Consider the following 16,597-nt stretch of genomic DNA (forward strand, 5'->3'; position numbering starts at 1 on the left):
AGTGCATAGGTTGTGTATGTGAATAGCATAGATAGTGATAGTGATAGAGTAACCAGTTTTACAGATGCTCCTTGGTACACAGGGCTGATATTGCCTAAAGCCAAGATTAAAAGATACCCTTATGAATGGTGGAGGGAGTTCTTGGCATGAATCACAGAAAGAACAGAAGTCTTTGAATAAAAAAAAATCAAGGGAAGATTGGAAACAGAAAGAACAGACTTCAGATATGTTCACAAACTCTAGTCCTCGACAGTGAGTTGAATGGGGACAATGGTTTCCTGCTACTTCTTCTTGAAGTGTGCCTTCAAGCAATTTCTGACTTATGACAACCGTAAGGTGAACTTATCATGGGTTTTTCTTGGCAAGGTTGGTATAGAGGGGTAGGGGTTGCCGTTCCCTTTCCCTGAGGCTGAGAGTTTGTGACTTGCTCAAGTTACCCAGTGGGTTTCCATGGGGCTGATCAGCAGAGTCATAGTCCTATGCTCAAACAACTACACCATACTGACTATTATCCTGGTTTTTCCTCACATTATACGTATTAGAACACTAGTTAATACTTCAACCTCATAAAGGCTCTCTTGCCCATTTTATCACAACTTCTTTCTAGTTCCCAGCCAGCAACAAACCAGAAAGCTGACCAGGTGGGCCATCATACTTAGATACTGAACATATTTACTGAATATTCTATTTATTTGTACTTGAGTGGGAAGGGGGTACTATTTTGCTTGGCAGATCCAAAGATGCACAGGCCAGATACCCAGTTCTAGAAAGCGGGCAACGGAATATTGCCATGAGGAGTAAAGTCACAAACTCTGATGTCAGCCCAACAGGCATTGCCAGAATAAATGTTTCAAATCAAAGTGTGATGAATGTGCTATTTATGTTTTAAGTGGTTCTCTGAGGCAATTAGCACAGTTGATTAAAGGCAATGTTGCATTCTGGCTCTTGTGGCTTTCCTACAGAAATAATTTGGCAACAGATACAGCTTGTGGTATTCTGATCACCACACTTGTTTTTCTCTCCTATTTCCAAAGAGAATTTCAAATATATTTACTTCTTCCATTCAGGAACCACATCCGGGGTTAGCCATGACAAAAGGGCAGTAAATTACAGGCAATAAAATTGAAGCTCCAATAGCTACAGAAAAGTAACTTCTCATGGGATCCAGACTGTCCCTGTCCTGTGTGAAAGTAACTGTCCCTTTCTTAGGCAGGGAACACTGAAAGTTCTCTGTACATTCTCCAGTCCCATCAACAGACAACAGAAGTAACATCTGAGACAAAATGTAGATCTGTGACTCTAACATTGTCGATTTTTCTTCTCCTGTATGATTTTTAACACTTTTGCCTGATGAAGAAGCCAGTGGAACTTTGAAAGCATGCATGATACATTTTGTGCTTTTTTAGTTCGCCCAATAAAGGTGTTGCTCTTTTGTGGATTTTGTTGTATTCATCCACACAGTATGAAACCATGTTGGCAAACCGGTGGCATGTGCACCCTCTCTGGCATGTGAAGCTGTTTCAGAGGGCATGTGATGTGGAAGGCCTGGGCCACAGCAAGGAGGGGTAGGGAGGTGCACAAAGCTGGCCCGGCTTCTTGCTGTGGCCTGGTTCTCCCATGGAAAACTGAGCTGCAACAAGGAGGAGTGGTGTGTGGCCTTTCTGGACAGAAGCCTCACCCCTTCTGGCCAAAAGTCCTGGCCTTTCCAGCTGAAATCTGCCCCCCTCACTGGGTGACACCAAACCCTGGTACACCACTGCCTGCAGAGCTTCTGCTTGTCCCTCTCTAGGGACTTTTGGAAGGAGCCCTGCCCCCTGGACAAACAGCCAGGATTTCCAGCCTCCTCATGCCGCCTCCTCCTCTTGCTGTCCTTTCTTAGGCTCAGAGTCTCCCTAGACACTGGAGTCTTCTAACAGGAAGGATGGCAGAAGGGCTGCTCCAAGCCCTGGCTGGGAAAAACTGGGGTTGGGTTTGGATGCCTTCAGGTACTTTCTGACTTATGGTGACCCTAAGGTGAACATATCATGGGTTAGTCTTGACAGTTTTCTTCCCCTGAGGCTGAGAGAGTGTGACTTGCCCAAGGCCTCCCAGTGGGTTTCATGGCCAAGCTGCAATTTTTGTACTTGAGTGGGGATGGTCTCCAGAGTCATACACTCAAGCTGCCTTCTGTGCTTATGCTTGTTGTTGTTGTGTGCCTCCAAGTTCTTTCCAACTTATGGGCCCAGAGCACTCCCCCTCCCTTCCGAGTGCCGTAAACAACCCTAGGGTGTAACTATCTTGGGGCAAGCTTCATCAGAGGGGGATTTTCACTGCCATCTCTGAGGTGAGAGACCTTGACTTATGTATGTGGTGCCTTCAAGTCATTTCCGACTTATGGTGACTCTAATGTGAAATTATCATGGAGTTTTCTTGGCAACTCAAGAGGGGGAATTGCTATTGCTAGGCTGAAGCTGAAAGATTGTGCTTTGGGTTTCCCTCCTGGAAGTCTTGCCCCCTGTAAATCCCACCCCGTAGCACCGGGTGACACCGAGTGCAGGAAAGCCACTGAGTTTGGGCACTCAGTCTCTAAAAGGTTCACCATCACTGCTCTAAAGCAAAAAGAACAGTGTAAAAACATGCAGTTCTATTCAGATGTGTGCACGGGATTGCATGCAAAACCATAACACTTTAAGAATATAAACCAGTGGTTTTACGAAACCAGACCACCCTTTTTCTCATACAGAAGGGGGTGAATTGCTTCTTGCAGAAGCCTCCAGTAGTAGAAATTAATTATTTAAGTTAAAATAGGTTGCAGTACTGCCACCTCCTGCTCTCTTTTAAAACCCATTTTTCAGAATTGGAAGTGGGCTTTTGGCTGAACATTTATTTATTTAATGTCCCCCCTTTCTCTTAATATGGGACTCACATCATAAAAAGGGGGGGGGGCGCTTTTTGGGCACTGTGTGCAGCAGACAATTGGTTCCTGGACCTGACAAAGATGCTCACCTTTGTTGTGGAAAGGGCTGAGCTGAATGGAATGAAGATGGTTGGTACTACAAAAATGCAAGAGCTAGAAGGAAAGAGATGAGTTTAGCTTTGAGAAGACTGGAGGTGGCAGCAGGAGGTCAAGGGTGAAAGCACTCTTTAAATACTTCAAGGGATACCCCATAAACACCTGTTTTCTGATATCTCACAGATCAGTGGTAGCTCCAATTACTGTAGGCTTATAGCTAAACTTTTTGATGGTAGCAATTAAACATTGGGACCAAGTACTCAGAGGAACAAAATGTTCTCCTGCAGGGTGAATTTTCAGCTGAGGCTTGGTAGCCATTGCTGGGGGTGTGCTACACTTTTCATACACTGAGCTAGGAAAGATGGCTCAACAAGTGCCAACCAACTCTATCATTCTAAGAATGGTGAATTTGCAGGATTTATTCTAGTCAAGCTACATCATTATTAGTTTTCTTTTTCTTTCTTTCTTTTCATACAACATAAGGCTCAGTCTAGTAAAAATGTGAAGGAGTACTGGAAAGCTCCAAAGAGTGACAACTTCAACAGAACTGATGAAAGCAAGAAAACTAGGATGGTCTTCTTTCAAGTTGGCTTGGATAATTTTTGTTAATACTTCAGGCTTGCAGTCAGTTTGCTCACACCTTCAGCTTCTTGATGAACATTCTCCTTGACACCTCAGCTCTATACCTTTTCCCTTCCTGCCCTCAAACAGCACACAAGCCTCTCATTTTGTAGTCTAGTAATACAAAGCCATGCTTATGGACAACTCTGTCTTTGTGTGTCATTCCACTTCTGTGCAAGAACTGTGTTAAAACTATTGGCAAGAGACAATATTCCTGTTCACATGTATGCTTTAATTTTAATCAAGTTAGTGTGTTCAGCAAGAATATTCACTAACAACCTCTACCCTAAAGCAAATCTACTGCCAGTTGCATTGCAATGGTGTAGCTGCTGGAAACTTCCCTTATCAGACTTCATACAAGAAGGGCAAGGGTGTTGAATGAAAACATTCCAAGAGCTGAAGATAAACACCACAACCTCTCCAGAGGAAAAAAAATGTGAAGGAGTGCTGGAAAGCTCCAAAGAGTGACAACTTCAAGGGAACTGACGAAAGCAAGAAAACTGACGAAAGCAAGACAGTCTTCTTTCAAGTTGGCTTGGAGAATTTTTGTTAATACTTTGGGTCTGCAGTCAGTTTCCTAACACCTTTAGTTTCTTGATGAACAAGCTCCTTGACACCCCAGCTCTATACCTTTTCCCTTTCTGCCCTCAAACAGCACACAAGCCTCTGCTTTCCTTCTGCCCTGTAGAAAGATTCTCCTCAGACTTTTTGCTCCATCAAACCTCCACTCGTTTCCAAATGGAGGCTATGGGTCCCTGCTTTCTTTAAAAAAAAAAAAAGCTTATTAACTTGCTATAATTCTGCAACTGACTAATATTTTTCCATAAACAGTGGCAACTGGTGGCTTCCATGTCAGTGGGCAGTGAATCTGCCCTGACTTTTAGTCTGAATGGTAAAGGAGGTATCCATAGTGCTTAATCTTTTGTATTAATAGGGTTTAGCCCCTATTAACACAATCCCACTGGCCTTGATGCCACCAATTACCAGTGAAAGTGTCCAAAAGCTATTAAAATGTTTAGTATTACAAACATTTTGATCCGCCAAGCTGGCCTCTACAGCATAAGTCCAGAGTATTTCAAAGACCATATCTCCAGCATGGTGTAGTGGTTTGGGTGTTGGACTAGGGAGTTATTCAGATGGTGAAAATAATCCAGGAAGAATCTGGGTTGAATCTTTGTTGTTCACATGCATTTTGAATGCAATCCATCTTAACCTGTCAGATTTCACCCCAAGTTTTTCTAAATGATTTGATTTCTTGGTTGTGTGAATAGACCCAGGATAGACCAGGATAAAACTCTGCATGCCTTGAAAATGTTGTGAATACATTAATATAATTAATTCCATCTTTATTCAAGTTCTGATATGTGTGAGTAGCCGAATGCACAGAGATGCAGTTCAATAGTGTGAACAACAATCCCAGAATGCGTGAGTGAGATTACATATTTGCATAGTTGCACTAAAAAGAACAATGTGTGACTGACCCCTAGGACACTGGAAAATGAGATTTGAATCCCCGTTCAGCCTTGGAAACTCACTGGGAAGCCTTGGGCAAGTCACACTTTCTCAGCCTCAGAGGAAGGGAAGGCAACCCCCCCTTTGAAAAAATTCTGTCAAGACAACGTCATGATAGGTTCGCTTTAGGATTGCCCTAAATTAGAAATGACTTGAAGGCAAACAACAACAAACAATATGCACATATGATATGAAACTACCAGGTCAGATATGCCTTTCATAAGCAAATATCTTGAACCTTTTAAAAGCCACATGAAAACATCTTCCAAAATGCATTCAGGGATGACATTTTCTCTGACCAGCCTCCACTTTTCTTAACCATTTCCATTTTGATGGCCATAGTTGTATATCTATGCTTATTAACAAGCTCTAGGGAGTTAGTCAGTCAGGCTAACCTGGACACAGATGCTCAGTAAGGAATTCTCAAAGCAGATTCAATTTACCTTGCCTGTTGCAGGAAAACACAGTAGGATTGGCCAGAACAGAATACAGTACCACTCTTTCTTATATATCTTATGCAGATATATTAATGCAACCCAGTAATAAAAACTGATGTTTCCCCAGGGCTCTTTCAACATTTTCCCAATGCTAATACTGCTAAAAACGTCTAGCCAGAGAATGGGGAGAAAAAGGAGGGGGTGAGTTGATATAAACAGATTTTGTATAAAAGAGCTTTGATATGACAGGTTTTGCTAACTGAGATGCTGTTGTTGTTGTTGTGGCTGTGTGCCTGTCAAGTCATTTCTGACTTGTCGTAACCCTAAAGTGAACCAATTAAAGGATTTTTTTGGCAAGTTTCTTCAGAGTGGGTTTGCCATTGGAATCTTCTGAAGCTGAGAGTGTGTGACTTGCCCAAGGCCACCCAGTGGGTTTACATGGCAGAACCGGGATTTGAATCCTGGTCTCCAGAGTTATAGTCCAGTGCTCAAACTGCTACGCCTTGCTGGCACTTAACTGAGATGTGCCTGTATCAAAATCTGCATGACTTTATACTGATTTCACATTACAAATTCCAAGCATAACAAGGAAAGCTAAAAGTTTTGCTAAATGTTTACAGCCATTTCTCAAAGCACTTGCTTCAAGGAGATGTAACCTTTTTACCATTAGGTAGCTTTGGGTAAATGTTTGCATGGAATACTACTTTTGTTCTTGATGTGGCAATCATGTTTGCACAGCTACACAAGTACTTGCTAAGTTAAGCTGATGAGTGTGAAGTAGAGACATGAACGTCTCCACACAAACAGTGGGCATGCTCTAGGGAATCAGAGCCAGTCATTATTCACCATGATTCCTTGTGTATCCCTAAGTATTGGAACAAGGGAACCTCTTTTTCACACAGAGGAGTTTATGGCACTGGGCTTGGGAAATGGGAATGGGACGTAACAGAAGGGAATGGAAATGGGGTGGAACAGGGAAAAAATGCTTAATATCGCATGGGAGAATGCCGCTGATGCCACTGGGAGTCTCTGATCCGTTACCCATCAGTCCCACAGCAGCTGATTTTGAAGAACGATTCTAAACAGTTCTTCAAAATTGGCTGCTGTGGGACAGATGGGGAACAGATCAGGGACTCCAGGCAGCATCGGCGGTGTTCTTCCGTGTGATAATATGCATTTCCCCCTGTTCCACCCCATTCCCCAAGCCCCATGCGATAATCTTATTGGTTTCTGTATCACAGAAAACACTGGAGTAATACTGGTTTGGATGTAGGATTGCTGTTGAAAATAAGTCGTAGCTCTGAAGGGTACAGTTCATGGACGTTTCCTCAGCCCAAATGATATTGTACATGTTAGGCACCACATGGGAGGGATCCATTGAGTCTAGGCATGTGAAAATCTGTAAGTCTCATTTTCATTGAATTTCTCAGAATCCTACCAGTGCACTCATATGGTTTTGTGCTATGCAATCTTTTTTTGAGCTATGCAATTCTTTCCAGCCTGAGAAACAGGGCACTGGATCACAGATTTCCAACGTCTCCTTTAATTTGGCTTCGCACATGTACACTAATATAATTAAAAGTCTTTTGTCTCTGAAGAATTATTTTAATCAAATATTGTTACTCTACTTAAATATGGGTCTGTTTAACCTGATCAAACCAGAGAATGGCCCAGATTCTGTTGTTAGTCTTGCCTACAGAGGATTGATTTATTCAGTGATCTTGCTTATCTATTGAGTCACTTCTCAACAATTGACAAAACAGGTCTACTTGAGTTGTGAGTGACTAACAAAATGTCAGCCAATATGTGTTTTTTCTCTTTCCACAATGAAAGGTACACCCAGAGTGTAGCATAAGAACTTAAAGAATTCCCTTCTGGGCCCAACAATAGCGGTAGATCTTTTGTCTTGGCCTACTCCCTCACTCTGAGGTATGGTATGAAGTCTGGTTACCTCCCACTCAACCAAGTGTATGTTGTAGCTGTCAAGAATGTTGATTTTGGCCTGAGTAACCTGGATTCAAATTGCTACTACCACATGAAGCTCACTAGGAAACTTTCCCCCCTAACCTATCTCACCAAGTTATTGTGAGAATTAAAATCAGGTAATTTCAGGTTTGCAGCCTAGAGGTGAGTGGGTGGGATGCCAGTGTGATCGACAACAGATAAATGAACACACAAACCATATTAGTGCTCTTCATTTCTCCTTCTCAGATTTCTAAGGACATTTTCTAGAAAAGACATTTATACATGGCTTCAAACAATATTTATATGAGTGTGATGCCCCACTGGATGATAAAATATGGCCAATTATCTAAACAACCATAGGTCATTGGCCCACTTTGAAAAATTAAAGGATCACTACTTTTTACAATCCTCCACCATCTTATCTCTGAAAAGAGGCATTTTAGAGGGAGGGGTGTGGAAGGAAAAAAGGAAGAAAATATAGGACTGATCATAAATGCCTGGCATCAAGAATATAAACATGTCTGTCCTTATCAGTATATTTTAAGAAGCTTTGGTTTCATTCTAGGAATGTAACAGTCTCAAGTAATATAATTAGCAGTAGCCCTTGCCTCTGATATTTCACAGCCTTAGTTTACCAAAAAGAAAAAAAGTGTGTGTGTGTGTGTGTGTAGAAAGCTATAGACATTGATATTTGTTTAGTTCTGAGAAAGCCTTCCATGTTTTATAAGTATGTCACACCAAGTTCAAAAAGCACAGATTATGTATCATCCTTTCATATCTCCCTCTGTGTGCGAAATACTGAGGGGGAAAACAAGGAGCCAGACATGCTTGAAGAAGTATTAGACGGTGTTTTTGGAGGTTGGGCAGATATTCCTGGAAGCTGTTGACATCAATGGCAAGTTAATCTGAGCTGTGAACAGAACAGCTTTACTCGAGCATATCATAAAGATCTCTAAGCAGGTGGAGTAAAGGAGTTCTGGGTAAATGAACAAACAGCAAGCAGAAGTAGTTAACCCTATATAAGATATGTCTATACTTTTTATGCTTCTTTATATTTGATTTCATTAACTTAGTTAGAAAGACTAATTACTACAAGGAGGAAAGAGGTATTAATCAGGAATCTTGAGGGTCTGAATGCCACCAAATCAGCTGGAGATGGGGGAAAGTGCGTGCAGGCGTAGGATCACATTTTACCCATCCTGGAGGCACTATCATACTATACAGCAATAGCACTATGATTCTCATTCTATTTTGATGGCCATGGCTGCATCCTGTGGAATCCTGGGGTTTGTAGTTTGATGAAACATTAGAGCAATCTGGCTGAGAATTCTAAATAATTTCCCCTAATCTGAAAATCCCCAGGATTTCTGTAGGATGTTACCATAGTACTTAAGTGAAATCATAGTGCTTTATTAGTATACTATTTTAGCATTTTAGCATTTTATAGTGTTGTGTTTTATAGTTTGTTTGTGATCAGATATTTCTGATGTTCCACCCTTTGGTGAAAAGGGTGTTATAAATAAATGTTGTTGTTACTACTACTACTACTACTACTACTATTACTATAACTGTGTAGTGTGAAAGTGCCCCCAATGTAGCTGTTTCACTGGCTTTACCATAATATAATTGTTTCTCAGGGACTGGACAGACACTATAGTATACACTATGTTGAGAGTGAACTAGAAAGAACAGTGCATCAAAGGTCTATAAATGGCAGTGTAGTTATGGGTACTGCATTTAGCACCTTTGGTACCAATTGGATGAAGTGACATTTTAGTTCCAAATGTCCTGGGCCTCAAGACATATTTTTAAAATTTTTCTTTCATTTTCTTAATGTACATTTTTCAGTTTTTATGTTTTTGGTTTTTAGAGTAACATTTAGTATAAGCTGACTTGCAGCTATGTCCAAGAAGGTAGGATATGACTCATAAATGAATCAGTCCACTATCTGTATGTGGTTGATGCAGTAAACACAACTGTTGATACAGGTTGGCTCTGCTGATGTGGTAGTATGAAAAGGTCGCGACCCGTGTTCACCACCTTAATCCATCATAATGGCAGGCCTTGAAGTACCTTCATACAGTCCTTGGCTTGATATTAGAAGCTGATTTTGGCCTCTGGTAAAAGGAATCTGTCCCTCTATTTGTGGCCTGCATACTGGATGTAGAGGAAATGGAGAATGGGACAAGGGAGAAAGAGATGGAGAAAAAGAAGTGGCCCAACAGCAACAGGCACTGGATTGCTGGCATGTGACCCACTCTCCTTTGCCAAATTATCATCATGGGAAAATACATCCAAAGTGAGAAAACTGTTGTCCATTCTTGCTCTGGTGTAAATATTGCAGCCAGTCTCTTCACAGTCCAGCAAAGGACCATGCTAACTATGGACTCAGTACTTGCAACAAATTTTCCTAAGCTCATCATGTTGAGGTTGATACTTAAACACAGTGAGGCCATATTCTATGTACATTGACCTATGAACAAAGCCCACTGAACATAGTGGAATTTACCTAAGAGTAAACATGCATGGGAGTGTTTGAGTAAAGTTAGAAACATAAGGACCAAGATGACATATTCTGGCTTGAATTGTGGAAACAATATTCAAGGCCAGAAGAAAATGATTGTCTTTGTATGAGAGGAACTTATTTCAGCCATAAAAATTAAAGCACGAGCAAAAGATTATGGGTGACAAGTTAAGGCCAATTTATCATTTGTCATATGGTAGCATTATGAGAGGAGTTTGCCCTCTGCAAACCCTGTCATCTTGAGTAATGGAGCCCAATGGCTGATCTGGGTAGGGATGAAGGGGTTTTAATCCCCAAGTGGTTAGTCCCTGACCAATGGGACCACTTGGGAAATATTACATTCAACTTTCACTTGAATCAGGTGTGTTTCTTGATTTTGGTGACACTACCTATGTACAACATCTTCATTCTCACCTAAGATAGGCTCAGTCAAATCACAAGCTAACATCTCTTATCACCACACCCATTTTCTAAGCATCCACATTTCACTCAAGATAACCCACTATGTAGCATTATCTGTGCAATAGAAGTCTATGGACACACAAGACTATGGGTGAGGCCTCTACAGCCATCTCCCATTATAGGAAAATATTTTAAAATAAATAATTCAAAAAGTCATGTAAAAGATGACAAAAGGAGGAAACAAAAAAAGATCGTTGTGAGCATCTCCTTCAGAGGGGACAGTAGGCTTGGCTTTAAGCCTCAGAAACCAAAAGAACAACTCAGTTTACATTTCACATGCTTGGTGTTGTCATAAACAATGTGAGCTTAGACCCCAGAAGTAGGGAAAGCCCTGCCAGGAAAGGGGAGGGGGTAAAGGCAAGCAAGCTATACTGCCAAAAGACCTATGTCTCTCTTTTGACAAGGAAATGGGCCATGCTCAAGAGAGACTTGCTTCTCCAGAAGATCAAAATGACTTTGCTGTGAGAGAATCAGAGACTGAATTATATACTTAAGCTACTTGCTTTAAATGTCCAACAATATTTCTAATTAGAATAGAGCTATTTGAACCTTATATATCACCAAAAAGGCCATTGATAAGAGTGGGGGTACAAAGGGACTGAAGAAACACTGCAGGGGTAATGTTCTTACCCCTGGATCAATAGTACTGCCTATGACTATTAGGGAGATGTCCTCCTGAGGAACTAAAAATAGTTTTCCACCACCACCTCCTCCTCACCTGCCAGGCGTCGGTCCCTTGTAGTTTTCCAGAGAGCATCCAAAGCCCTGGAAGTGGAGTTTTTGATATGATCACTGAATGATCTTCTTAGAGGGGCTCTCACTGGGTGGTGATCCATCATGCAGAGAAAAGACTGTCACATCCACAGTATTAAAAGAAAGAAACACATCACTTCAGCCAGGCCTCAGGAGAAAGGGACATTCTTTGTGCTGTTCTTTCCTGGATCTCTCTTTCTGCCTGTGCAAGGTGGTTCATTCCTTGGGAAGAAAGGTCTGTCGTCAGCTCTGTCTCTGTGTTGTTTCCCCTTTCAAGATTCAGGCATTGCAGTTCTTCTTACTGCAGACACAGGGAAGCAGAGAGACTGCAGGCAACCTATTGGCAAACGGCCAGACTTTGGGCTGCTGCTGCCCGCCACATCTGGAAAGGCTTACCAATGAGCTAATGATGATACTCTCATTTAGATCTGTAGCTTTAGCAAGGTGGGGGTGTCCTGGGTTTCAAGCTTCCTGGTTCAATGAAATCAAATGACAAAGATTCTCAGATGCCTTTGCTAAGCAGGTGATCCGTCATTTTCAACACAGGGCAAAGAGAGAAGTCAAAGAGAGAGAGAGAGAGATAGGGAGCTGACTTTTCCTGATAAGGCATATTTGTTTTGTTTCACAGGGTCTTTCCCCTCCCTCATTGCTTTGCACATTCCTCCCTTGAAAGGTCCTATAGGCTAGGGCCCTGTTTTGGAAAAACATATTCAATGGATCTTTAGTGATCAATTCTGAATTTGTTTTTAATTTTATGATGAGGAAAAATATAGGACTACTCCAACATTATGCATTCTGACAGCAGCTCCATGTGATCTCAGCCTGGGGGCACCCTTAGAATCCCATTGCTGATTTCTCTCTCAGTGGTGGCCAGTGACTCCAGTGTCAGTGAGATGGTGAACCTGCTCTGGAGTTTAACCTGAGTTTTAAAAAACCCACAGAAGATTGACTTTCTCACAGATTTCAGCCACCAATGTTCCATTCCCTGTTACACCCCATTTTTCCATCTCCCTATTCCATCCTCTGTTCCAACCCCCTGGTCTAGACTCCTCTTCCAACAGCTTGGGCATCCACTTGCCAGTATGTATTTGATTTTGCCTGATCATTACAGAGCCAGACAGCTGACTGAGGTAAAGGACAAGATGATGGTCCTCTACTCCTTCCTTATTCTTCAATTAGAAGTTGACTGTACTTAGTGCGGAATCTTACCTCATCTCTGGTGACCAGATAGCTCCCATCACTACATTTAAGGGGACCCAAAGTAGCTTAGAACAATGGTTCTCAACCTTTGGACCTCCTCATGTTTTGGGAGACCACTTGGTCAACAATCAGGAATTATGGAACCTGAAGTACAAAATGTCTGGAAGACCAAAGATAGGAGACCATCAGCTTGGAAAATGCAAATCATACATAGCTCTGCTCTCCTAAATTATTGCTGTAGCACTCTCCCAGCATTTGCTGCTTCACTCTGCCAACTGGATAGTCTTCCTGACCCTGGGATGTTTGCAAGCATGTGCAAAAAAGTAACATGGAAAGAACATGAATTCCATATGGGGCAGGAACATTCAGGGGTCCCTATTTAAGGCCCCATGTTCCAAACTTCTGGCATCTTCAGGTAAAAATGGAGGAGGGCTGGAAATGATCTTTGAGAGTTGATACCAACCATACTAATAACTCCTGAGGCTGATGCCCCAATATTCTGAGGTCATTTTGATGTGTTCCTCTTAGTATGGGTTGCTTGAAGTATCTAGCAGCTGTTGAGGGCTAAAATGGTTGCATGAAAAGATCCTAAGGTGAGGCTCCCAGATACAGAGTTTGGAGTACATGGATAGGATGAGTGGTGAGAGTAAACACTCTGCATATGCTCAAAGGCCTTGTTACTGTGAATGGTTCATGCATCCAAGGGTCAAATTCTGGCTCAGTGTAAATCAGTTTTACATGATGGACATAAAGGATTTTTAAGTCAACAAGGATCTGTAATTCACACAGACAATTTACACTACAGGGATGTACTGTAATTTAAGGGAGTAGAAAGAGAGTGCAAGAAATGCTGGGTGTTGGAATAAGGATCATGTAAATGCATTTTTTGTTCCAGGCTCCCTCCTGCATATGCATATATGCATACAGAGAGAGCAAGAGTGAGCAAGCAAGATAGATAGAGCACACTTTACACTTTCTGAGTGGTGAAACAATCCAGACAATAACTTCAACATCTCATTATCCCCTCGGTCTGGAAAGGTTTTTAAAAAGACTTTTGACTGAAATGGCATTTTTATTTTAAAAAAGCAAACTGTTGCCTCCTCTTTGCCACCCAGTTAGTGTGCCACAATAGGATGCAGCCTGCAAATTACAGCCAGAAAGACAAAAGACCAAGTTTGGGTTTTCATATTAGTAGCCCTGTGAAAATAGTGGCACTTGCTTTTCCAGTGGAAATACACCAAAAATAGCGCCTATCTCAAACACTGCAGTGTAATCACTCATTGTGACTGTTATCATGATAGGGGCAAACCCTTTGACCTTGCTTGCCTTTTCAGCTACTTGAAGATATATCATCCATTGGTAAATGTCAAGCCTTGACTGCATTAAAGTATGTCTTCTTCAGTCTCAGAAGCATTGCACTACAGCTTCCACAATGGGGCCTGTATTGCAACTGATCTGGAGACTCCAAAGATTGGGGAAAATTGTATTACAGTTCGGAGGAGGGTGAACTGCAAGAGGTGGGGGAGATGACCTACAATCTGCAGACCAAGTCTTGCTGTTGCTTAATTTTATTTGACTTTATTTGGTAAAGACTACACACCACCTTGGTCATTTCCATCTGTATCTTAGATTAATAGCGTTTCCTTTATTTTATGACAGGAGAAGGGATGAGGGACATCCTCTTCACTATGGTTTGGACACCCATCCCAAGGTTGCACAGAATATTCATGACCATTTCTCACTCTCTAGTCCAACTTGCCTCATTCCATTGCAAGGCTATGTGTCTTTTTCTGTCCTTTTTCACTATCAGTGAAAAAAACATGTCAGGCTCACTCACAATCCTGTGAGTCCTTGCAGTTATGGCATCTGGGGTATGGGCCAGGCCTTGCTTCTTGTAATCTCCCACTCCAGGGAAGGGACTATCAGATAGGCAGAATGATAGGCAAACAACAGAAAATGCCTTGGTATTTGCATTCCCCCGTTATTTTTTGTTATGTGACTTCATGTTATTTCCAACTTATGATAACCTGTCATAATGACCAATGTACATGAGCCAATCACATGGATTTTCTTGCCAAGATATAATATTCAGAAAGGGTTTGCCATTGTCTTCCTCGCAGGCTGAGGGAGTGTGACTAAACAGGGATTTGAACCCTGGTCTCCCAGAGTCCTAGTACAACACTCAAACCACTAGACCAGTGGTTCCCAAACTTTAATCTTCCATATGTTTTGGACTTCAGCTCTCAGAATTCCTGACTATTGGCCAAACTGGCTGGGGCTTCCGGGAGTCCAAAACACCAGAGTTTGGGAATTGCTACATTAGACTGCAAGCAGCCTTAAGTCACGGTTTTGAGAAAGAGGTGGGTTATAAAATGAATCAATAACAACAACAACAACAACAACAACAACAACAACAAGTAGTTATAGTAAGGATTGGGTTGTACTGACGATGCAGATCCAGTGGCCATTGCTCCAAACTGTACTTCCAAAGGCATTCCCCTCAAATCAAGCCACAGAAAAGCAAAAAGTGACCATGCTGGTTGGGGGCAATCTGGGAGTAACTTCCAAGTAACTTCTCTGAGCTCTGCAACTGGCCACCAACTGACCGTGTGGTCCCCAATTGTTTTTTCTCCTCTGGGTAATGATGGAAAAATGCCTCCACTCTCACAATTAGGGCCAAACTAGATGAAATACAGCAGCTATGTGAGGACAATTATTATTATTTCCAAAAAATGTTAATGGCACTGTTGGTGGTAGGGCAATATGGATCTAGCCTACAGTACTGGGGAAGGCTTACCCCTTTCCCTCATGCTGTTTTCCCAAGTGAAGTCCCTAACCTGAAGCTGCTGTTTTCTTTCCTGGTTCAGGTGACCCATGAAACAATGTAAGTAAAGCAAAATATCACTTCTGTATCTTATGAAGCGAATTCTACCATTGTTGGAGCCTGAGAAAGATTTTTTTTAAAGGACTGAAATTGAAAATTACTTTTAAAAACAAAATTATGGTAACTGTAGCATGAAAGACACCTTATATGTTTTTAAAAAGTGACATTTCTCCCTTGCTACCCAGGCTATAAAGGTTTGCAACAATCCTTCTATTCCTTAGAAGTTTGGCTGGGAGAAATTCAAAATGGCAGCACATCCCTTTACATCTGGGGCAGGAATTGTGCAGCCTTCCAGATGCTGAACTACAACTCCCAATATTACTCATGCTAGCTAAGGCTGCTGGGAATTGCAGGTCAACAACATTTGGAGACATATAAGATTCTCACTACTGGTTTAGAGAGCCCCTATCCTAAGAAAAGCTATCCAGCATTTTCGCTGCTGGAATTGCAGAATGATTGATCATAAGGCATTGTCCTTGTTGTTTTCTGTTTGGCCACACATCTGAAGTCAGGGTTAAAAGGACATGGAGGCCAATGTCCAAAAATGCCAAATATTTACAGTATTGATCAGATCTCAACTCCAGTTTTCAGTGACAACAGCAGCAGTAGTTAAGACAGCATACTGTGTATGTATGTGTATGCATGTATACAGTTGGGCCTCCATTTTTGTGGGGGATCCATTCTGGATCCCCCTCCCTTTAAAAATGGAGGCTTGCACATATTCAAGCCCCATAGACTTGAGTGGGGTGTGCCGGGCGCGTGCGCCATTGAAAATAGTAGAGGTCATCCCTCCGCACTTATTCAAGGTCACGAATCTCAGAACCATGAGTTAGGTGACTATATTTAAAAAAATATTAAAGTGACCATAGCAGTATCAATATGGTATCTTTGTAACAAGAGATGAAGATTCAGGATTACATAAAGCATGTTAGTGATTTAATGTATGAATATGTGTAGAGGGGTGATCTCTCCTATTTTCGATAGTGCACACACCTGGCACACATGCACCTTCCAGAGAAGGTGGAAGAAGTAACAAGCAAATCTACAGTGCTATATAAATAAAGCATAATAACAATAATAATAGGAGTGATTATTTTGGATTGATCCTAACCAAAAGCAATTAAATAGTCAATAGGGTGGAATTAGTGGGACCCTTAGGTGTGAATGATTTGTCATCCAAAGGGGAAAGGGGAAGCCAAATATTACAATACACATACTCTGGAAATAAAGAAAGCTGATTTCAGTAA

The 16,597-nt window shown here is 41.7% G+C and overlaps 1 protein-coding gene across 3 annotated transcripts in view; it reads right to left on the minus strand.

The window, feature by feature from the left end:
- DLC1 (DLC1 Rho GTPase activating protein) overlaps positions 1–16,597 on the minus strand; it is a 295,066-nt gene that overhangs the window by 144,218 nt on the left and 134,251 nt on the right. Inside the window, exon 1 of one of the 3 annotated variants that reach the window (XM_042467914.1) lies at positions 11,232–11,813. The exons of the other annotated variants lie outside the window; for them this stretch is intronic. Coding sequence (XP_042323848.1) covers positions 11,232–11,352 — 121 coding nt within the window. The 5' untranslated portion in view covers positions 11,353–11,813. Of the gene's footprint in view, positions 1–11,231; positions 11,814–16,597 lie in introns of those variants that run through there. 3 annotated transcript variants of the gene reach the window in all.

Source organism: Sceloporus undulatus, chromosome 5 (assembly GCF_019175285.1).
Source record: "Sceloporus undulatus isolate JIND9_A2432 ecotype Alabama chromosome 5, SceUnd_v1.1, whole genome shotgun sequence".
Lineage (NCBI taxonomy): Eukaryota > Metazoa > Chordata > Lepidosauria > Squamata > Phrynosomatidae > Sceloporus > Sceloporus undulatus.